The 20720-nt window shown below is 35.1% G+C and overlaps 1 protein-coding gene across 2 annotated transcripts in view; it reads right to left on the minus strand.

Moving 5' to 3' along the window:
* Positions 1-20720, minus strand: part of LUZP2 (leucine zipper protein 2) — a 317411-nt gene that overhangs the window by 52807 nt on the left and 243884 nt on the right. For both annotated transcript variants that reach the window (XM_005873094.2, XM_005873092.2), the window contains exons 6-7: positions 9360-9422; positions 3290-3352 (exon numbers count right to left, since the gene is read on the minus strand). In XM_005873094.2, coding sequence (XP_005873156.1) covers positions 3290-3352; positions 9360-9422 — 126 coding nt within the window. The remainder of the gene's footprint in view (positions 1-3289; positions 3353-9359; positions 9423-20720) is intronic.

Below are 20720 nucleotides of genomic sequence, written 5' to 3' on the forward strand. Positions count from 1 at the left end.
ATATATATAATTGATTTTTTACAGAGAGGAAGGGAGAGGGATAGAGAGTTAGAAACATCGATGAGAGAGAAACATTGATCAGCTGCCTCCTGCACACTCCCTACTGGGGGTGTGCCCAGAACCAAGGTACATGTCCTTGACCGGAATCGAACCTGGGACTCTTGAGTCCGCAGGCTGACGCTCTATCCACTGAGCCAAACCAGTTAGGGCTATATTTATTTTTATGTGAACTGAAAAATAGAAGCATTTAGAACCTAAAGAAACCAGTGCATCTGTTGGTATTTATTGTGCTTGGAAGGGAATTGGGCAGGTGCTCTAACCATTGAACAACCAGCCAAAGCTGTGTGCTGAGTTTTAAAGAAACATGGGTGAATGTCTGTGTTCAAATACTCTTTAGGGCTACATATATCAGTATATACTATCTACTGCCCTGATAATCAATGTACATATAAAATATGTGTATGCAAGACCTAAATGTACACTCTGTGGATATAGTAGTAAGCAAATCAGATGAGCTTACTGCTATCAAGATGAGTGGATGAGTACATTGTAGCAGAAACTGTTAGTTGCCTCCCAATCAGTAATCTGCTTCCCTTTTACTTTATAGCAAAAAAGGAGCAACCTTTCACAAAAAAGCTGAAAACACTAAGGTCTCACTTCTTCATATATATATATATATATACACACACATATATACATATATATAAGTTTGGGAAGAATTCTTAAAATTTTTTTCTCCTTTATAAAAATTATGACCCTGAAGGACAAGTGACCCCACCCCTTCTTCTCTGATTTTGTACACAATTGGATGAAGGCAGCATATGCATAGGTCTTTAGTCACTCTCATAATACAATGAGGATCCAAAGCTTAGAACAAGTTACTAGTAGTAAGTTGAGGATCATGACATGTAAACAAACAAATAAATGAGAAAATCTGGGGCCTTGTTGACATTGCTTAGCTTCTGGACCAGTTATAAAATTCTCATGTTTCAAGACCTCTTGTTATTTTAGTTATCTATAATAATAAAAGTGTAATATGCTAATTAGACCAGACAGCCAAACGACCTCTGGACAAAGCCACAGCTGTGAGGGCCGAGCCCCTTGCACAAATTTCATGCATTGGGCCTCTAGTTAAAATATAAAAATATTCTGTTAAACAGCTTTTTGGGAAGGGTATAAACTGAGGGCATTCTAATTTATGCAACTTTATGTTCTACTCATACACAATTCACCTGATTTAAAATGCAAGTGCTACTCTCAAAGTGGCATGAAATAACATGGCTTACATGTAATGTTTCATTTTCAAATCATAAAGATTTTCAACAAGTCCTCATTTTGGTCATTTCTGAAAGTTGATGAATTACTAATCCATATTCAACAACTGGCATATCACAAAGAAGTAGACTGCTGAAAATTATCAGATCTCCTCATTCTCTTCTCCCAACTTTTCTCTCTATAACTCTTCTATTTGAGAAATAAAATTCAAAAGATTTAAGAGCTTCATATTTCTGTCAGCCTAATACCTAAAACTTGTCAGCTCTAGGAAGTTGAATGTGTTTTATTATATTCCTGATTTTAAGTTAAACTAATTCACAGAGAACTAGAAATTTCTTTGCAAATGAAAACATACACCTATTCTTTTTTTCTATTTCAATTATTTATTGTTGATTACTACAAAAAGCCAAGGCCAAGCTGAATGTAAAAGTTAAGATATTCTGAGCTCAAGAGTCTTGGTCTGAAAGATTAATGTTAGACAGACAAATGCCTTGTGTTTCATACTTTTGTCTTATCTATTCATTACGTACAATGAGAAGAGTGCTGAGAAGTCGGGATTGGTAAGCATTAATGAGAATTAATTAACAGTTTTCTTGGTGTACTGGGGAATGTCCCATTACAAATGAGGTCAAAGGAATGGCAGGGAGCATATTTATAGAAGAGCAAGTGGCAAGATGTGCCTCACATAGAATGAGTATTTAATAAATATTGGTTGACATGAAAGGAACACCTTCCCATGACTCTAAGCCAAAAGTGAAGAAGAGAGATAAGCCATTTATTACTGTTCTCAGTAAAAAACAAACAAACAAACAAACAAACAAACAAAAAAAAACCTGCAGGATTTTCCAACTATTAAATAAAATGAAGAATTATCCCTCTTTAAACCTTACATTTGTAGATTGGACTGATCAATCTCATGAAACCATTTTAAAAAAGCAATATTACACAGAAAGTCATTTGCTCTTATTATTTATTAAAACAAATTATTATTCCTACTACTATGAGCCAAATACCCTATTTTCTACTGCATTTGGCAATGAAAATGTATCATAAGCACCACAATGAAAAGCACCTGCCTCTTATTTCCCATGCTCAAGGGAGACAAAAATAAATTATTTGTAGTAGTTTGCTGGTATAACAAACTACAATACACTATGTAGCTTAGAACAACACAAATGTATTCTCATAGTAATGTATTTTCATAGAGTTCTGGGAGTCAGAAGTCTAAAAGGAATTTTAAGGATTAAACCAAGGTGTTGGCAGGGCTGGTTCTTTTCAGAGGCCAAAGGATGGAAATCCTTCTCATTGTCTTTTCTCCCCCAGCTTCTGTGGTCACATAACTTTCTTCTTATTTAGGCCTATTTATCTCACACTTATAAAGACTTGTGTGATTATATTTAGGACCCACCTGGGCAATTTAGGGTAATCTTCCCATCTCAAAATTATTAACTTAATCATATTTTCAAAGTCGTCTTTGCCATTATTGATCACATTACCAGGTTCCAGAGTTTACCAAGTATATATCGTTGGGGTGGGGCATTATTCAGTCTATCACATCCACACTTTGTGGTAGATGTCTAACAAGGTAGAGGTCTTAACTTGATAGTCTTATAAGAAAAGTATTAATAACTAAAATCTATCAACAATGACTAAATATGAAGACTCTTGATAATGAAGTGATTTATGCAGGATCTCTAGAAGTTAAGGATATAGGTTACCAATAAACCTCATCTTAGGAAACTTAGTAAATGCTCTCCCTAATGTAAATATTCCAACAGACAATATTCTTCAATGCTGAATTAAAGTAATTTAGGGTCAATACTTTGTAATGATGCCTGCCTTTGATTAAGAAAGTAGCCAGGAAACCATATATGCATTTTTCTCCATTAATTAATAATGCAGTCAAATACAACTCTAATTATTGTGCAAATCTGGAAGTTTAAGCTAAATCATATTTTAAATAATTTATACACTGGGCTACCAAGTTGGAGGGGAAAAGGAGAGAGATGCTCACCTTAAATAATAAATCCTTCTTCCCATAACGAAGCTCCTTCAGCTGGGCTTGAATTTTTTTTGACTGTAAGAGCAGAAACATGAATTAGTGCCTTAATTTCATTTATATGTTTAAACTTGATGGTTAGCATTTCTTCAAACTTTACAAAATGAATTTTTCAGCCAAGCAAAAGAGTCCAAAGATTTTGGAAATGAAACAGGAAAGCTTAGCCTCCACTTTGGGAGTTGGTCATCCAGCTGTTCTAGGCAGGAAGAGAAAACCAAAGTCTGCTTAGAGGGAACATATTAACAGGTAATCCTTAAAGATAGCGTCTTACTGTTCCCCCTCCCTCCAAAGAATTCCAGTCACCCAGGCACGCCCAACACTCTAATTTTAGATGCTAAGTATATCTCTTCAATTGCATGCCTCAGTTTTGACTGCTTATTTCAATTATTTATTAAGGTAAGATTAAATATGGATAAGTTTAAATTGACAACCAAATTTGAATTTGACATATGTCCGAGGAGAAGACAGCAAGCTAATGTGACAGGAAGTGAAGGGCATTTGCCCTTTAGAAGAACAGCTTTTTAAGGGGACCATCACAAATGTAAAAGTGCTTATAACAGAAATCTCTCTTAGAAGGTATATGTTTGGCTAACACATTGAAATATACTCTAGCAATAAACCACAGATAATGAATATGATTCCTGTTTTTCCAGGGCAGACCCAATTTCAAACATTCTACCTTAAGAACCTCAGTCATTTGTCTCTCTACATCTAAGATTATTGGTGTTGATTCTTCAGTAGAAGAAATAGAACACAAACAAATAGATTATAATAGTCACATAAAAAAGATAATTGAAAAAATAGTTGAGTGGGAATATAAAACAGTACAGTCACTTTGGCAAACAATTTTGGCAGCTTCCAATAAAGTTAAACATACACAAATTGCATTATAGAGCAATTATTTATAGGCATTTACCCAAAAGAATATATAATGTGTACATAAATGTTTATAGTATATTTTTTCGTAATAGTCAAATGCTGGAAAATACTACATGTGCATTAACTGATTAACAGTAAATTATGGTACCTCCATGAAATGCAATATTAGAATACTGATTTTAAGAATGAATTAAGGGCTGAAACATGTAGCAATGTAGATGGATTTCAAATGCATTGTATGTAGTATGTGAAAGAATCCAGTCATCAGAAGCTATGTTTTATATCATACATTTATAAGATATCCTACAAAAATACAAAAAAAAGGATAGGGAACCCAATCATGTTAGTAGGTGCCATAGGTTGGGGATTGGTAGTAGAGATTATAAAATAGCAAAAGGGAACTTTGGGAGTAATGCAAATGTTCTATTTTTTGAATATATACAATGATCCAACCCATTAAAACTGTATACTTAAGTGGAATAAACTCTATGTAAATTATATCATAATGAAATTCAATTTTAAAAGTAGTTGGCCACAGTACATAATAAAAACAATATTCTAATGGTACTATTTTATCCCAGTAAATTCTGCTGATATAATGTCCCCCTTAATAAATAAAGTCCGCTAATATTTGAAATGCTATAATTTTCCAAGCATACATTAAATGCATGAGTCTTCCACTGAACCAACTGTAAGTGTACTATGATTGTTTCCTATTATATTCAGAACATTTCTAACCATGCAAGGTAGTAGAGTTTGCAAAATGGAAGACTGTTATAATGGTGCTATAATTTCTAAATTTTTATCCAATGCTGGAAGTACCACCAATTAGAGTATAAAATTGAAAGTGTTGTAAATGCAAGGTTCTAATATTAGAAACACAGTTTTCTATAGACATCTTTATTGTGAGCCATCTGCATTTTGTGATCTATTAAATCAGAAAGCTGATAAGAGAGAACAAAAAGAAAACAAAATGAAATGGAAAGAAATAAGAAAGGAAGGAAGAAGAGAAGGAGAGGGGAGAGGGAGAGTAAGGAAGGAGAGAGGGAGAGGGAGAGGGAGAGGGAGAGGGAGAAGGAGAGGGAGAGAATATGAGGGCCTGAGGGACAGGAAGCAAAGGAGGGAGAGGAAGAGTTTGACATTAACAATTCAGAATTATGTAATTAAACTCTATACTCAGAAGCAGCAAAGATTTGTGCTTTCTTAAAACCTAGTAAGGTTCCACTTCCACAAAAAGGCATCCTCTTTTTCTTGATATGATTAGTGAATGTAAAATGCATGGCATAATGCATTAGAAGACAAAGAGCCATCTTGTGCATACCTGGTTGGTACTAGCCCTTAAGAATGAAACTCACACCTGAGTCCTTACCCCCTTGAATTTATGCTTCTACTTTAGGACTCTACTAGTACATTTACTACAACTCTGCTGTTTCTCTTACAAAGATTCCTAAGTGACCCAAATAATTATATTTCAGACACAGCATCTCTCTTTTGTTATATGAACTTTACCTCCAAGACATTTCCTGGTTTTCATGACTATCCTTAATTTTGTGTTACTGATATTAGTAAAGGACTAATTCTGTTATCTTTTTCAACTACGCATGCACGATAATTAGCATTTTCTCCCTGCTGTTGCAATCTGCTGTTCAGGACTCATTTACAGTCAGGACAGTCTCTTAAGAAAACACACTTTGATTTTGTTGTTTTTAATGTTCACTCGAAGATATTTTTAAAGGGAGGGAGAGAAACACAGAGAGAGAAACATTGATGTGAGAGAGACACATCAATTGGTTGCCTCCTGCATGTGCCCCTACTAGGGCTGGGAATTGAGCCTGCAAGTCAGGTACATGCCCTTGACCAGAATTGAACCTGGGACCCTTCAGTCCAAGGGCTGATGCTCTATCCTCTGAGCCAAACAAGCTATGGTGCTTTCATTTTTTAATCCAAACTAATGTTGACCAATATCCATGGGGAATGAGAGATTAGCACTCCATTTGATTTCCTTTTTTTTTTTTTTTTTTTTTTTTTTTACCAACTTCACTTCTATTGTACTCTATATTTTAAGTGTTAGAAAGGACTCAGTTTAACCATTTTGGCAATTCATTTCTTATTGCATACTTATACTGAATGCTCAGAATATAATTTAAAATTTTCTTCATAACTTGGATTCATTATTAAAATATCAATTTTGTAGTATGCAGTAATTCATTCAGGAACTATAATAAAAGCCTACATGTCTTTTTCTATATTAAATGAACATGAACAGCTAGATTTCCTGAGCCTAGTTACGGTTATTTAAAAATATATTTTTAGAATTTTTCATTACAGTCACTTATCACTTCTCTGCATCTGCCTATTCCAGTCTTCTTCTAATTTTCAGTAGTTAAAAAGCGAAATTCTATCTAGGCATCTGATGGAAAATAAGAATAAATACAATTTGAATGAGTGCATCTTTATTTTGTAATGCACATTAATATGAAACCCAGTTGACACTAACTGTTTTCTTTTACCTTGTTGGCATCATTTTGGAAAATTAGAATTTTCAGAGGGGTACTCTTCAGACAGTTCAGATATTACTACATTGGGCATTTTAGTAATTTTCTTTTAACTATGTTAATTATCTTAAATGTAATTCTAAATGGTGGTGCCTGTGAGTCATTAAGTTTTCACAAGTCCACAGCAAAAGTTAAGTTTGTGATAATGGTGATAATTATGATGATTATAGTTATAATAAAAAGAAGATAAAGAAGGTGAGAAAGATAGAAGACATTGTTCATGGTAGAACATTTTAGCTAGGCTTATTTTTTCCCTTTTAGAGACTATTGTTTAGTCTGAGATCTTTCTTTCCAACAATTTATGTTCAAATATAATTTCTTTCATAAAGTAATAGTGATGATGATAGGATGGTACATGATACTTGCAGCAGGAGCTTCCATTATTTTTGATATTCTTCTGTGGAAAATTGAAATATTAGGAATCTATTGGGTATCAATAGGACTTGGATATTTTATTCATCTATGAATACCAAACATTTAGGGTCACTGATCTAGAAAACATTAATAGAAGTCATTACTCTTTTGTTTCGTTGGTGGCAATAATGAAAGAAATAATAAAAATTTCCATTTATATTGAAGACAAATTATTGTGACAAAATATATACCTCCCTTATAACCCAAACTTAAACTTTAAATTGGATCCATAAAGAAAGAGATAGGGTAAATGTATAAATCATAATGAATATATTCAATTTAACATTGTGTAATATTAATGTATAAAATATCTAATAAATCATAAATAAAAATTCAGAAATAACATATTCTTTAAGTAATAACATATTCAAAATAAATTAATCATTTTGAACCAAGGGGCTAAAACATACAGGTAGACCCAGGCTATTATTGATTGTTTCTGAAGACTACGGACACCTTCTCCTAGGAACCCTCTCTCATTCATGTGCATGAATATTATAGGGACCATAGGAACATGCCAGCCATCTCACAATATAGCTTCAATCCACTTATTTCTTATTCAAAACTGTTCTATTTGCTTACCATCCAGTAAGTATTATTAAGAAATTGTATAGTAAATATGTAATATTTTTAAAAATGTAGAAAATATAAACAATATAATAGTTGATCTCTATCCAAATATAAAAATACAATGAAAGAAATACTACAAGCCATTCAATTTGATTTTTGCCTTATGGGGTATCAACCTGTCATTTCCATGTATTGAAAATTTATATTCATTTTATATACAATATTACTGTAAAGACATAAACTGGATTATTAAATTGCATGTTAGACTTTAACTTTAGTGTTTATAATAAGGACTTTTACATGTCCATCAAGGAGTGTTTTCACATTATTTAATAAAATAAATCCCAAATTCTGGATGGACACATGACTACCAACCTAATGTCACTTTCCTTTTTCTTTTTTTTCCCCATTGATTTTTAGAGAGAGTGGAGAGGGAGAGACATGGAGTAAAAAACATCAATGTGAGAGAAACACATTGATGGTTACCTCCCTCATAGGGATGGAGCCTGCAACCCTCACAAGGATCAAGCTGGCAACTGAAGTATATGCCCTTGAACCCAGGACCCTTCAGTCCACTGGCCAATGCTCTATCCACTGAGCCAAACTGATTAGGGCCCTAATAACACTTTCCATTTTCCTTTCAAATTGGCTAGGCATGTGACCTAGTTTTGGCAAATAGGGTACAATGAGATACGTGCCACTACTTCCTAGTTGGACTCCTAAAAGCAGGGACTGTGAGTCACTAGGCAATCTTTCCTGTCTGTTCTACTAGAAGGTAATAATAACGGGAAGAGGTTTTTGTGGACAAAAACTGGCTGCAATATTTAGGAAATGAAAGAGGTATATTGCCAGCTCTCTGCCTTATGTCTAGACTGTTTTGGGCAAAGGGGTCAACTTTTAACTTGTGTAAGCCATTATTCTACTCAAACTGCCCTTCCTCCTCCTTCCTTCACAGGCATGGGAATCTGCATCACGTTATGAAGACTCTGATGCATGTTCCTTATTATTCACAGATGTTTCCGTTCTACTCAAACTGCCTTTCCTCCTCCTTCCTTCACAGGCATGGGATCTGCATCATGTTATGAAAACTCTGATGCATGTTCCTTATTATTCACAGATGTTTCCATTAATAAGTCCTTGCACAACTCATCCCATTTTTGTGTGTGCTTCTTGGGGAAACCAACTAACCCAGTGTCTCCTGTCTCCTGTCCTTGAGGTATAAATAATCCATTTCTATTGATACCATCTCTACTATCTCATTAATACCACTAAGAATTATTACTATACCCTACATATTCTACATTAAATCAGGGATCATAAAATATAAATAGATATGGGAGATGAGCAGTTAAAGAAATTGATTTTAGTTAAGCCTGGATTAAGCAGAATAACTTTTTGCCCCTAAGAAATGCATGAGTCTTTTTTGGTTTTCTTTGGCTATGCAATGTTAAAACATTCAATATATATCTAAAAGTTTTATTTACTTATTCCAATGTTTGCATTTATGTTAGAAGGGGGAAAAGATCACGAGATGTCTAAGTTAAAAAAAAAGTCTAGCACTAATATTGTTTCTATCCAGTTGACGCTAGAAGAGAAAATGTACTCACCTCTTCTGCACGGATGCCACACAGCTTATTTCCTGACAAGAGTTTGTTTTTCAAGCTTTTATTCTGAGGAAAGAAATACAGTTTTATTGTTAAGAAGTGATCAAATATTAAGAATCCCTTTAAATATGCGAGCAGCATTGCATTTCTCTATGTTTTGTTCACAAAAAAGTCCTTAATGGTATGAAATATAATAGATTTAGATAAATTGAGTAGAATCTGCAGTGTAAAAGATTGTTACTTCTATTCAATTACAATGTGGAAATATTAGCATTAATCCTTTAAAAAGATGGAACTTTATTTGGCCTTAGATTTAAAATCCGTTTTACATTTTATAACATAATTTTATAATTTTAGTTTCAAATCTGCAATTAATGCTAATTTCCAAAAGCACCCATCTAGACAGCAAGCTTTTATTTACGCTATCATGTGGATGCTAGTCACCTTGGACCCTACTATAATACAGCCACCGATCTATCAGGGTCTGCATTCCTTTTACAGAAGCAGTTTTAGAGTTCTCTTCTATTCCTGACACCTGCATTGCTCTCAAAGGGCATCTTGATGCTCAGAAGCTATTTTGTCTTCCAGGCCTCATAGGTATGCTCTCATTGCTGTGTACAGATACAGACAGGTCAGTTAACCTTTGGATGTCTCATAATTCACCTAGATTCTTAGATAAATGTTTGTTACTTCTGACATGAAAGCTACATGTGTCTAAACCCTTAGAGCCATTCAATAATTTCTGTCTCATTACATTCAGGCTTTTAGTCTTTGCCCCAGTAACTGAGTACCCCAGACTCCTTTTATAGAGGTGGCAAAAGTAGAGCAAAAACTTTGCAAAAACTCACAGCATTTTGACTTTTTAATGTCTCTCTGGGAGCAAACACTGCAATGGTAAGATACATCTCCTGCATAATGACTCAGAGAGTCAATTTGATAAGCACCATGAGCAAATGGACAAAAATTTATGCAGAGTGAATGAGTAACTGAATAAATGGATACATTAAATTTAAGAGTTCTCCATTCACAATTCTCACCTGATTTTGAACATTTCCTATTCTATTTTTCTGCCATGCAAAGAGGAGGTACACCAGTTCAGAATAACCATTTATCTATTTTTTCTCTTTAACTATGAGTTGAAATTCTAAAACACCCATTGAGAATTTCAATACCGTAAAATGTTTTACACATATGAGGAGGTACCTTGATCCACACAATAATGCCTTTTGGCAAATATTTGTGTGCATCATTGAGCACAAGATTAGGGCTTTTAAAGAGACTTTAATAATACACATTATTTCTGTATTTAGAAGCTTGTAAATTACAATAATGAGATACATAATGATGTGGTAAGTCTGCAGTGTTGCTCAGATTACAGGCTAAAAAATTCCCTGGTTTTTTTTTTCTGTTCATGTCTATAATGTTTTGATATATGCAATCTTAATTATTTGTAATGCAATCATCTATTTTCTCTTTTTTACTTATTATATTATTTTGTACATAGAGCTATATCTCTAGAGATTTGATATTCACTTATATATTTTATCTCTTTAGTGCTATATTGTTTTAATGAGAAGACTGGTGAAATTGAAATAAAGCCTATAGTTTATTTAATATTATTGTATTAATGTTAATTTGTTGGTTCAATAATTGTTTTATCATTCTTTCTGATGTTACATTAGAGGTTTTGGATAAAGGTACATGAGAACATTCTGTATTAATTTGCCCTGTTATTTTCTATGTAAAAATTATTGCAAAATAAAAAGTTAAGATATATACAAAAGAAAATTTAAATTAAAAAAAAGTGAATGAAGCACGTTTGAAATGAAGATGCATAAAAGTAAATAAGAAAAAAGTGAATGAAGCACGTTTGAAATGAAGATGCATACAAACACAAAACATCCACACACGATTAACTTTATTAAAAATGATAATAAGTTAATCTATTTAAAAATTGGTAAATATAGTCTATACTACTTAAAATTTGCATCTTCACTTAAAACGTTTCTTGTTTTTCTTGCCTTTGGTTCATTCTGTTCAATTCTAAGGTTACAGAGAAAGCAGTGAATAAAACATTATTTCACTGGAAATGTTTACAATAGTCTTGGACATTGCATTTGGATCAGCACTGGGAAGGCTGCCACTCCTCCACGTGGATGCCATCCAAAAATAAGCTGTGATTATACTGTGTGTCCATAGTCTGCTCTGGCGGTTGGTAATTCTGGGCAACGGTATAAAGCAATATGTTTCCATTAAGCTAAATGTCATTTCTAGAGCTTAAGAATTACAGTATTTCACTATTTTGAAACATATCCAGAATTGGGGATAATTAATTATAATCACCCACAATGGGGCCAATTGCGGGACACAAGGGAGCCTTGCCAAGGCCCATACTGAGATTATTCTTAGATGGCATGTGCTTCAGCATGGATGGCACACAGCGCTGATGAGGGAATACTGATTCCCAGACGATGCATTGATTTAACCTTTCCACCCATGATTAGTGACTACTTTCTTAATCTCCCCTCCCCCCCCAAAAAGGCTTGATAGCATTTAGGTATTAAACACAGAGTTTTTACAATTTGGTAATCAGACTTGTGTCATTACTGCTACCTTCTAAGTGAAGGATCTAATCCATATCAAACTTAATGATATTTCTATAATATCTAAAGAAACAACTTGCACAGGTAATTATACCCAAAATTCCAGAATACAATTATGAATACACCTCACTTGAGAGGATATAAATAAAGGTAGATTAAAAGAGTCATCAAATGTTTAAATGTCTGTTCTTTCTTCATGTCATGCTTTCATCATCATTTCTTCTAATAACCGCACCCTGATTTTTCTTATGAGAAATATTTTCCATGCTAATTTCATGTGGCCATGTGACACAAACTCTACCCACTGCATCAGGGGAACAGAATAAGACTCAAGAATCAGAGTGTTGGTCCAGATTTGATAAAGTAACAAGAACATCCCTGATGAGACTGAAACATAAATATTTTATATTCGAGAATTAGGGAGAAAAGGGTGCTGAGGGTAACCACTAAATCTGAACTTATCTGAGAATAGACCTAACATAGACCAAGAACACCTGGGTACATATAAATACCGAATTCAAGTGATGTTGTTGGTCCCTCTACTCCCCTTCACACAGCCTTGCTTGAAGCTAGTAGACTAGGTTTTTCAGTTACATTCTTCTAGCACCAGCCCTTCTACTCTGTTGATGCCATACTTAAATCTTTTTGTCCACCCTATAATCACATAATTCTGCCACTTCCTTAAGATTCAGAGTAGTGCCCAGGCTGGTGTAGCTCAGTGGTTGAGCATTAACCTATGAACCAATAGGTCATTGTTTGATTCCCGGTCAGGGCACATGCCTGGTTTTGACCTCGATCCTCAGTAGGGGGTGTGCAGGAGGCAGCTGATGATCAGTGATTCTTATCAATGATGTTTCTATCTCTCTCTCTCACTTCCCCTCACTTTTCAGAGTAGCAAAGGATCTCCAAGTAACTAAGATTATATCGAACACTAATGCCATAGCTTATCAGGATGTGGGCAGAGAACATAGCCAAGTATTTTGCCTTGTCTAAAAAGAAAAGAGATCTTGCTTAACACCGACATAGTTATTTTCCTCCTAATTGGATGCTGTACAAATTTGGGGTAGGTTAAAACATTCTCACTTTTCAGAGTAGCAAAGGACCTCCAAGTAACCAAGATTATATCGAACACTAATGCCATAGCTTATCAGGATGTGGGCAGAGAACATAGCCAAGTATTTTGCCTTGTCTAAAAAGAAAAGAGATCTTGCTTAACACCGACATAGTTATTTTCCTCCTAATTGGATGCTGTACAAATTTGGGGTAGGTTAAAACAAATGCTCCTACCAGCTTCTTGGGAACCCAGTTTGTATATGTGTCTGCCCTGCCTAAAAATGTCATTTATTATTCCCCAATGTCGATATGATAAAACTCAAACCTGATAGTAACAGAAAATCTTTCTTAATAAATAATACATCTGCTTAATCTAGTTTGATTTTTGCCTATGAAATTAAAACATCCTAATATATTTTACATGGTGTCTCAATCCCAACATTCTGGACTACCCAACAGAAAGAGATATAAACCTAGTATATCTCTATAATCTTGCTATATGGAAATGTAAAAACTCTGAAATTACTGTGAGTCTTGATTTTACAAAGTGCTCTAAAGTAAAATTAGGTGTTAATTGGGATTTTTGTTTGCAAGTAATAGAAACCAATAATGGATAAAACAAGCTAAACATGAATTTATATTATAAGGATTTTATGTAGAATGAAGAGAAAGCCTGAGGAATGAGGCTCAGAAAATACACAGGAACCAAGTAGGAGGGGGTATCTATAATTATACGACAGGAATAGAGTTACTGTGACAACTAAATGAGAGATTGTAAATCACTGTACTTAATTACAAGGTGCAATTATGAGGTCTCAATTTTCATGTTGTAAGTCAGAATCTGGGATCACTTAGGATCGTCAAATATAATAAAAGTATGTAAATGTGTTTATCACATTATTTTCTGGATTTAAATAAGATATACCACTGCTGTTATGCAGCTGAAAACTGTTAATGTCTTTAAAATGCAATTAAATGTGACCCTAAAGTAAAAACTGTCAAGAAACTACAGAAAATAAGAAATGTGTATGTAAATATTTTTTTATTTATTCTAAGCCACATAAAAGAAAAAAAGTAGAATTTTAAAATAGAGAAAGATGAATTGTCTACAAAATAGTTTTGAATTGATAATGGAGAAAAAGGCCAAATGGAATAAACCATATGGAATTACTTCTCTTCCAACAAAAACAAGTTCAAATTATAGCTTCTAGAATAAGGAAGAAAAGTATATACAGATTTTATTATCTGTAAATACCTAAGTGCTTTAATATAGGTACATTGGTGGAAATATCAACCATGGGAAAATTTGCTTTAGTTTCAAACATTAAGTAGATGTGCCTATTTTGTAGGTATATGCAAAAATATATATAATTTCTACTCAGTGTCTATAGCCAAAGTATCTAATCTGTACTGATTCAAATGCTGTTTCTTAGTAAACAGTTCAGTATGATTAATATTATTCACTTCCCTAGGATGTTATACTTCTTTTTATTACAGAGCAATCTAGATTCTATCTGACTTAATACGTAGAACAAATTGAGCTGCACTAAAATTACCAGAGAATTAAACTCCCCGGTCGCTAGTGGGAGCAAAGTGAAGGTTCTTGAGGTGCTGCTGAAATAAGCATTTTCAGAAGCCCCTGTGGGAGGATGGGATGTGGAAGAAGGCTTTATTTGTGTGAAGTTACATTTCTTGGGTTTCAAAGTCCCCCCACCCCCTTAAGCCAGTCCTGGAAAAGGCGCAGCTGGGGTTCCAGCAGAGCCAGAAACAAGGCCAGTGTCCAGAGCCTCCATTCTATGTTGTCGTCGGGTGAAGTTCAGCATCCAGGCCAAATTAAAGCCCATTAGTCTATTTTGTGGAGTCCAGCATGGCTGTGTGCCATGTGGGAGCAGGAGAGCACAAGCCCCTGCCACAGGAGAGCCAGGAACCCAGCGCATGAGAGAGAGAAGAGAGAGAGAGAAGGGAACTTCCTTTGTTGGGAAGTTTACATATTCAGGTTTATCTCCTTGCAGTGGCCATGCCCATTCTGGCCATTGACTCACTTTTAGGATTGATTGACAGGCAGACAGGTAGGCATCTTCTCATGTCATTCAGGCCTTACTGGGCATGCATCTGAACTGCCTTTGTCCAGTCCCTTCCCCCATCAACCAGAGGAGAACAGACTTGAAGAATGCTAAATGCAGCTATTTGGCAAAGCTACATAAATGATGAATTTATATTATAAGGATTTTATGTAGAATGAAGAGAAAGCCTGAGGAATGAGGCTCAGAAAATACACAGGAACCAAGTAGGAGGGGGTATCTATAATTATACGACAGGAATAGAGTTACTGTGACAACTAAATGAGAGATTGTAAATCACTGTACTTAATTACAAGGTGCAATTATGAGGTCTCAATTTTCATGTTGTAAGTCAGAATCTGGGATCACTTAGGATCGTCAAATATAATAAAAGTATGTAAATGTGTTTATCACATTATTTTCTGGATTTAAATAAGATATACCACTGCTGTTATGCAGCTGAAAACTGTTAATGTCTTTAAAATGCAATTAAATGTGACCCTAAAGTAAAAACTGTCAAGAAACTACAGAAAATAAGAAATGTGTATGTAAATATTTTTTTATTTATTCTAAGCCACATAAAAGAAAAAAAGTAGAATTTTAAAATAGAGAAAGATGAATTGTCTACAAAATAGTTTTGAATTGATAATGGAGAAAAAGGCCAAATGGAATAAACCATATGGAATTACTTCTCTTCCAACAAAAACAAGTTCAAATTATAGCTTCTAGAATAAGGAAGAAAAGTATATACAGATTTTATTATCTGTAAATACCTAAGTGCTTTAATATAGGTACATTGGTGGAAATATCAACCATGGGAAAATTTGCTTTAGTTTCAAACATTAAGTAGATGTGCCTATTTTGTAGGTATATGCAAAAATATATATAATTTCTACTCAGTGTCTATAGCCAAAGTATCTAATCTGTACTGATTCAAATGCTGTTTCTTAGTAAACAGTTCAGTATGATTAATATTATTCACTTCCCTAGGATGTTATACTTCTTTTTATTACAGAGCAATCTAGATTCTATCTGACTTAATACGTAGAACAAATTGAGCTGCACTAAAATTACCAGAGAATTAAACTCCCCGGTCGCTAGTGGGAGCAAAGTGAAGGTTCTTGAGGTGCTGCTGAAATAAGCATTTTCAGAAGCCCCTGTGGGAGGATGGGATGTGGAAGAAGGCTTTATTTGTGTGAAGTTACATTTCTTGGGTTTCAAAGTCCCCCCACCCCCTTAAGCCAGTCCTGGAAAAGGCGCAGCTGGGGTTCCAGCAGAGCCAGAAACAAGGCCAGTGTCCAGAGCCTCCATTCTATGTTGTCGTCGGGTGAAGTTCAGCATCCAGGCCAAATTAAAGCCCATTAGTCTATTTTGTGGAGTCCAGCATGGCTGTGTGCCATGTGGGAGCAGGAGAGCACAAGCCCCTGCCACAGGAGAGCCAGGAACCCAGCGCATGAGAGAGAGAAGAGAGAGAGAGAAGGGAACTTCCTTTGTTGGGAAGTTTACATATTCAGGTTTATCTCCTTGCAGTGGCCATGCCCATTCTGGCCATTGACTCACTCACTTTTATGATTGACAGGCAGACAGGTAGGCATCTTCTCATGTCATTCAGGCCTTACTGGGCATGCATCTGAACTGCCTTTGTCCAGTCCCTTCCCCCATCAACCAGAGGAGAACAGACTTGAAGAATGCTAAATGCAGCTATTTGGCAAAGCTACATAAATGTCTTGCCAATATCTAGCTTTCCCTTTCCTCCTTTCCTGTTAAATAATAATCAGGTTATTACAATGGTATCACTAAGATGTTAGCACTAGTTAGTTTCTTCTGGATATCTGGTCAAACCCTACTTGAGCTTGGTTAAAGCTGCAGGCCACAAGTAAAAATAACTGTTTAGTGTTTATTATTGAACTAAAGATTCTCAGGTAGACCAGTAGAGAAGTCTGAAGAAAAATTGACGCTAAAATCAAAATATTCTTTACTTAGGGTCAAATGCATCAGCTACTACCTTTTTCTTAAGCAGAAGTTTGCTCAGTCCTATCTGAATGTTTAGTCATGTACCTTAAACATTAAGTATTCTTCCAGTATTCTTTTTCTGCTTATTTAAGACTTAATCCTGCTACAGCAATTGCACTCCAAGTGATTGGGCATGCTGTGAGAACAAGGACTGCTAGTTCTACACGGACTTTCTCCTTTGAAAGCAAATTATGTCAGTATTATTTTTTGCATGTGAATGATTAATTTGATCTTGGAGAAAACATCTGTGCTGTGTTCAGAGTGCATTCTGAATGCAGTGGAGGAGGCAGCTGCTCATATGATGATGCCAAAGGATCTCATGGCAAAGTTACCTCTCTCCATCTCAGTTTTGGCCTCTATTTGTGTCAGAATATTTACCATTAAAGTCAGAGCCCTAGTTTTGATTTGATTCATTTTATCATTCATCCATTCATTCTTCAAATATTAAATAAGTCTTCCTGTAACCCATGTATAGTGCATACAAAAAGACATTGTGGGTACAAAAAGACCTTTACATACAGTATTGATGTCCATATTATGTCATTAGGGACTGCAAATTAAAACAGCAATGAGATTCCACTACACATCAATTAGAATGGCAAAAATTCAAAATACTGACAACACCAAATGCTGTGGAAGATATGAAACAATAGGAACTCTCATTCACTGCTGGTGAGACTACAAATTGGTGCAGCCACTTTGGAAGACAGTTTGGCAGTTTCTTACAAAGTTGTATAAACTTTTACCATATGATTGAGAAACCATACTCCTTGATATTTACCCAAAGGAGTTAAAAATTCATATCCACATAAAATCTGCACAAGGATACTTAAAGCAACTTTATTCCTGGATGCTAAAACTTGGAAGCAACCAAGATATCCTTCAGTAGGTGAATGAATGCATAAACTGTGATATAGTCAGACAATGGAATCTTATTCAGGGCTAAAAATAATGATGTATCAAACAAACAAATCTATTCAATTTTATTAAAAACAAAACAATAAATAAATACACTAAATAAAGAGGATATTAATACTTTAAAAAATATTTTTATTGATTTCAAAGAGGAAGGTCTGACCTCATAATCTATAAAACAATAGACAGAAATAATTGGTGTATTCACCATTTAAGCCAGGTTTATTAGATTTCTCATGTAAAATATATATTCCTTGCTGGGTCAGTGTGGCTCAGTGGTTGAGCATCGATCTATGAGCCAGGAGGTCATGGTTCAATTCCTGGTCAGGGCACATGCCTGGGTTGCAAGCTCAGTCCCCAGTGTGGGACGTGCAGGAGGCAGCCAATCAATGATGTTTCTATCTCTCTCTCCCTCTCCCTTCCTCTATGAAATCAATAAAAAAGATAAAAACTAAATAATATATTCTTTGAAAAAATATTAGTATGATTGCATAAAGAGGTGGGTATTAATAAAACTATTTTTCAATTATATAATAAAACGATTTTAATGTTCATAGTAGCTTTACACTACAAAGAGCTCTTTGAAAGTTCCTAAAGTAGCAGTTTTAATAGTTAAGAACTTAAAATCTATTGAAATAATTAGCTACTTCAAATAGATCACAAATCAAACTATGCATACTCTTTTAGGTATTTGCTAAAATAACATAAAAGTAATAAATAAACACACTAAATAAAGAGGATATTAATACTTTTTTAAAAATATATTTTTATTGATTTCAAAGAGGAAGGAAGAGTGAGAGAGAGAAACATCCATAATGAGAGAGAATCATGGATCGGCTGCCTCCTGATATTCTTATCAAATAAATTTGATATATTTTTAAAAAGTAAAATTCACACAATGAGTTGTGTTCATCCTGTTTGGTTTTTAAAAGTTTTCATAAAATATGCTCACTGAAATTCCAATATGTTTCTAAAAGCATTTTGCTTTATCGCAGTTATCATTCATGTCAGCAAAGATCTTCCATTTTAAATTACATTTACATTGAAATTTGAAGTGATTATCTTCATTGTACGATTCAAAACTTTGACTCCTGCTTCTAAAATCGTGGTTCCAGCAAGAGAGAATAGGTATGGTGGGTAAATATTATTTACCTTTTACTGAATATTTGAAGCATTTTGATATTAAAATCAAATTATGTTAAACCTTTTCTAGTTATTATTATTTTTTACCCCCAATACACACAGTTAAGTGCTCCAATTTCCACCATGAAGAACTCAACACAAAAATACACACTATCAGCTTCCTTACATAGGACAACCATCCTCAAGTATGTTTTCTGGAATAGCAGTATCACCTGGGTACTTATTAGAAATACAAATTCTTAGGCCCCAAATTGACCCAAACTTACTGAGTCAGAATCTCTGATACCAGGGCCTGGCTGCCTGAACTTGAGTAGCTTCTAAGGCGATTCTGGTGCTCACTCAAGTTCGAGAAGCACTGTTGAAAGCAAATGTGAGCACTTGGCCCAGATTTATTCAGAGAGAATATAATGGCAGTCCATTTCTGGATTTGTGCTCACAGCTAAATAAAATCTCTCTGGTTCATTTCACTTACAAATAGTTAAGTTAACTACCCCCATGTTTTCAACTCCACCAGCCCACCTTGAGTGAGTTTAAGTAATACAAATTATCTGACTAACACATGGCCACCTTCATATGCTACTCCAGCGTCCTTACTAAGTAGACCTCTCAATATGGTAAAAGCACACCCATAAATCTTTCAGGCTGCAGTACTGTGATGAGGCTATTTTTCATGATGATGGGAATATGATTCAAACAGCCTTTATCATAAACCTTGCACATGAATAATAAATCAACCATTTAAATAACCTTTCACAGACATTCCCTCAGTATTTTGTAAGGGCCTTGAAACTCTACATTGCCTTTGCTTGACTTGCAGTGTGGTCCCCAACAAGCTCATTAGGGTTTTGATGCCAAATGTAGACTCAGCTAGAGTTTTTCACTCAAGATCTTTTGGCCTGGAATTCACTCAAGTCTCAAAGCTTAGAGTTGGAGGTAGATTTCTTTCTAAGTTACTCTACCAAGCTTAGCATAGTATCTTAATCATAGAGTCAATGGCTTATAGTCATAAAAAGTGTTTTATAAATTTTTCATTAGTAATAAAAATAAATATGACTGCTCACAAAGTATAGACACTTCATCACACAATTTGCATGCATATTTATCTTTAACTAGAGGCCCTGTGCACAAAATTCTTGCACTGGGGGGAGGGTCCCTCAGCCCGGCCTGTGCCCTCTTGCAGTCCAGGAGCCCTATGAAGAGTGGGCCTAAGCCAGCAGTCGGACATCCCTCTCGCAGTCCGGGACTCTTCACTCCTTATTGCCTGCCTGCCCACTGCTCCTTACTGCTTGGCTCGCTGTTCCTTAGTGCTGCTGCAGAGGTGGAAGAGGCTCCCGCCACCACCACTGTGCTTATCTGCTGTGAGCCTGGCTTCTGGCTGAGTGGAGCTCCCCCTTTGGGAGCGCACTGACCACCAGGGGGCAACTCCTGCATTGAGCATCTGCCCCCTGGTGGTCAGTGCACATCATAGCAAATGGTTGTTCTGGTTGTTCCACCATAACAGTCGCTTAGGCTTTTATTATATAGACTAGAGGCCTGGTGCATGAAATTCGTGCACAGGAGTGTGTGTCCCTCAGCCC

Source organism: Myotis brandtii, unplaced genomic scaffold (assembly GCF_000412655.1).
Source record: "Myotis brandtii unplaced genomic scaffold, ASM41265v1 scaffold399, whole genome shotgun sequence".
Lineage (NCBI taxonomy): Eukaryota > Metazoa > Chordata > Mammalia > Chiroptera > Vespertilionidae > Myotis > Myotis brandtii.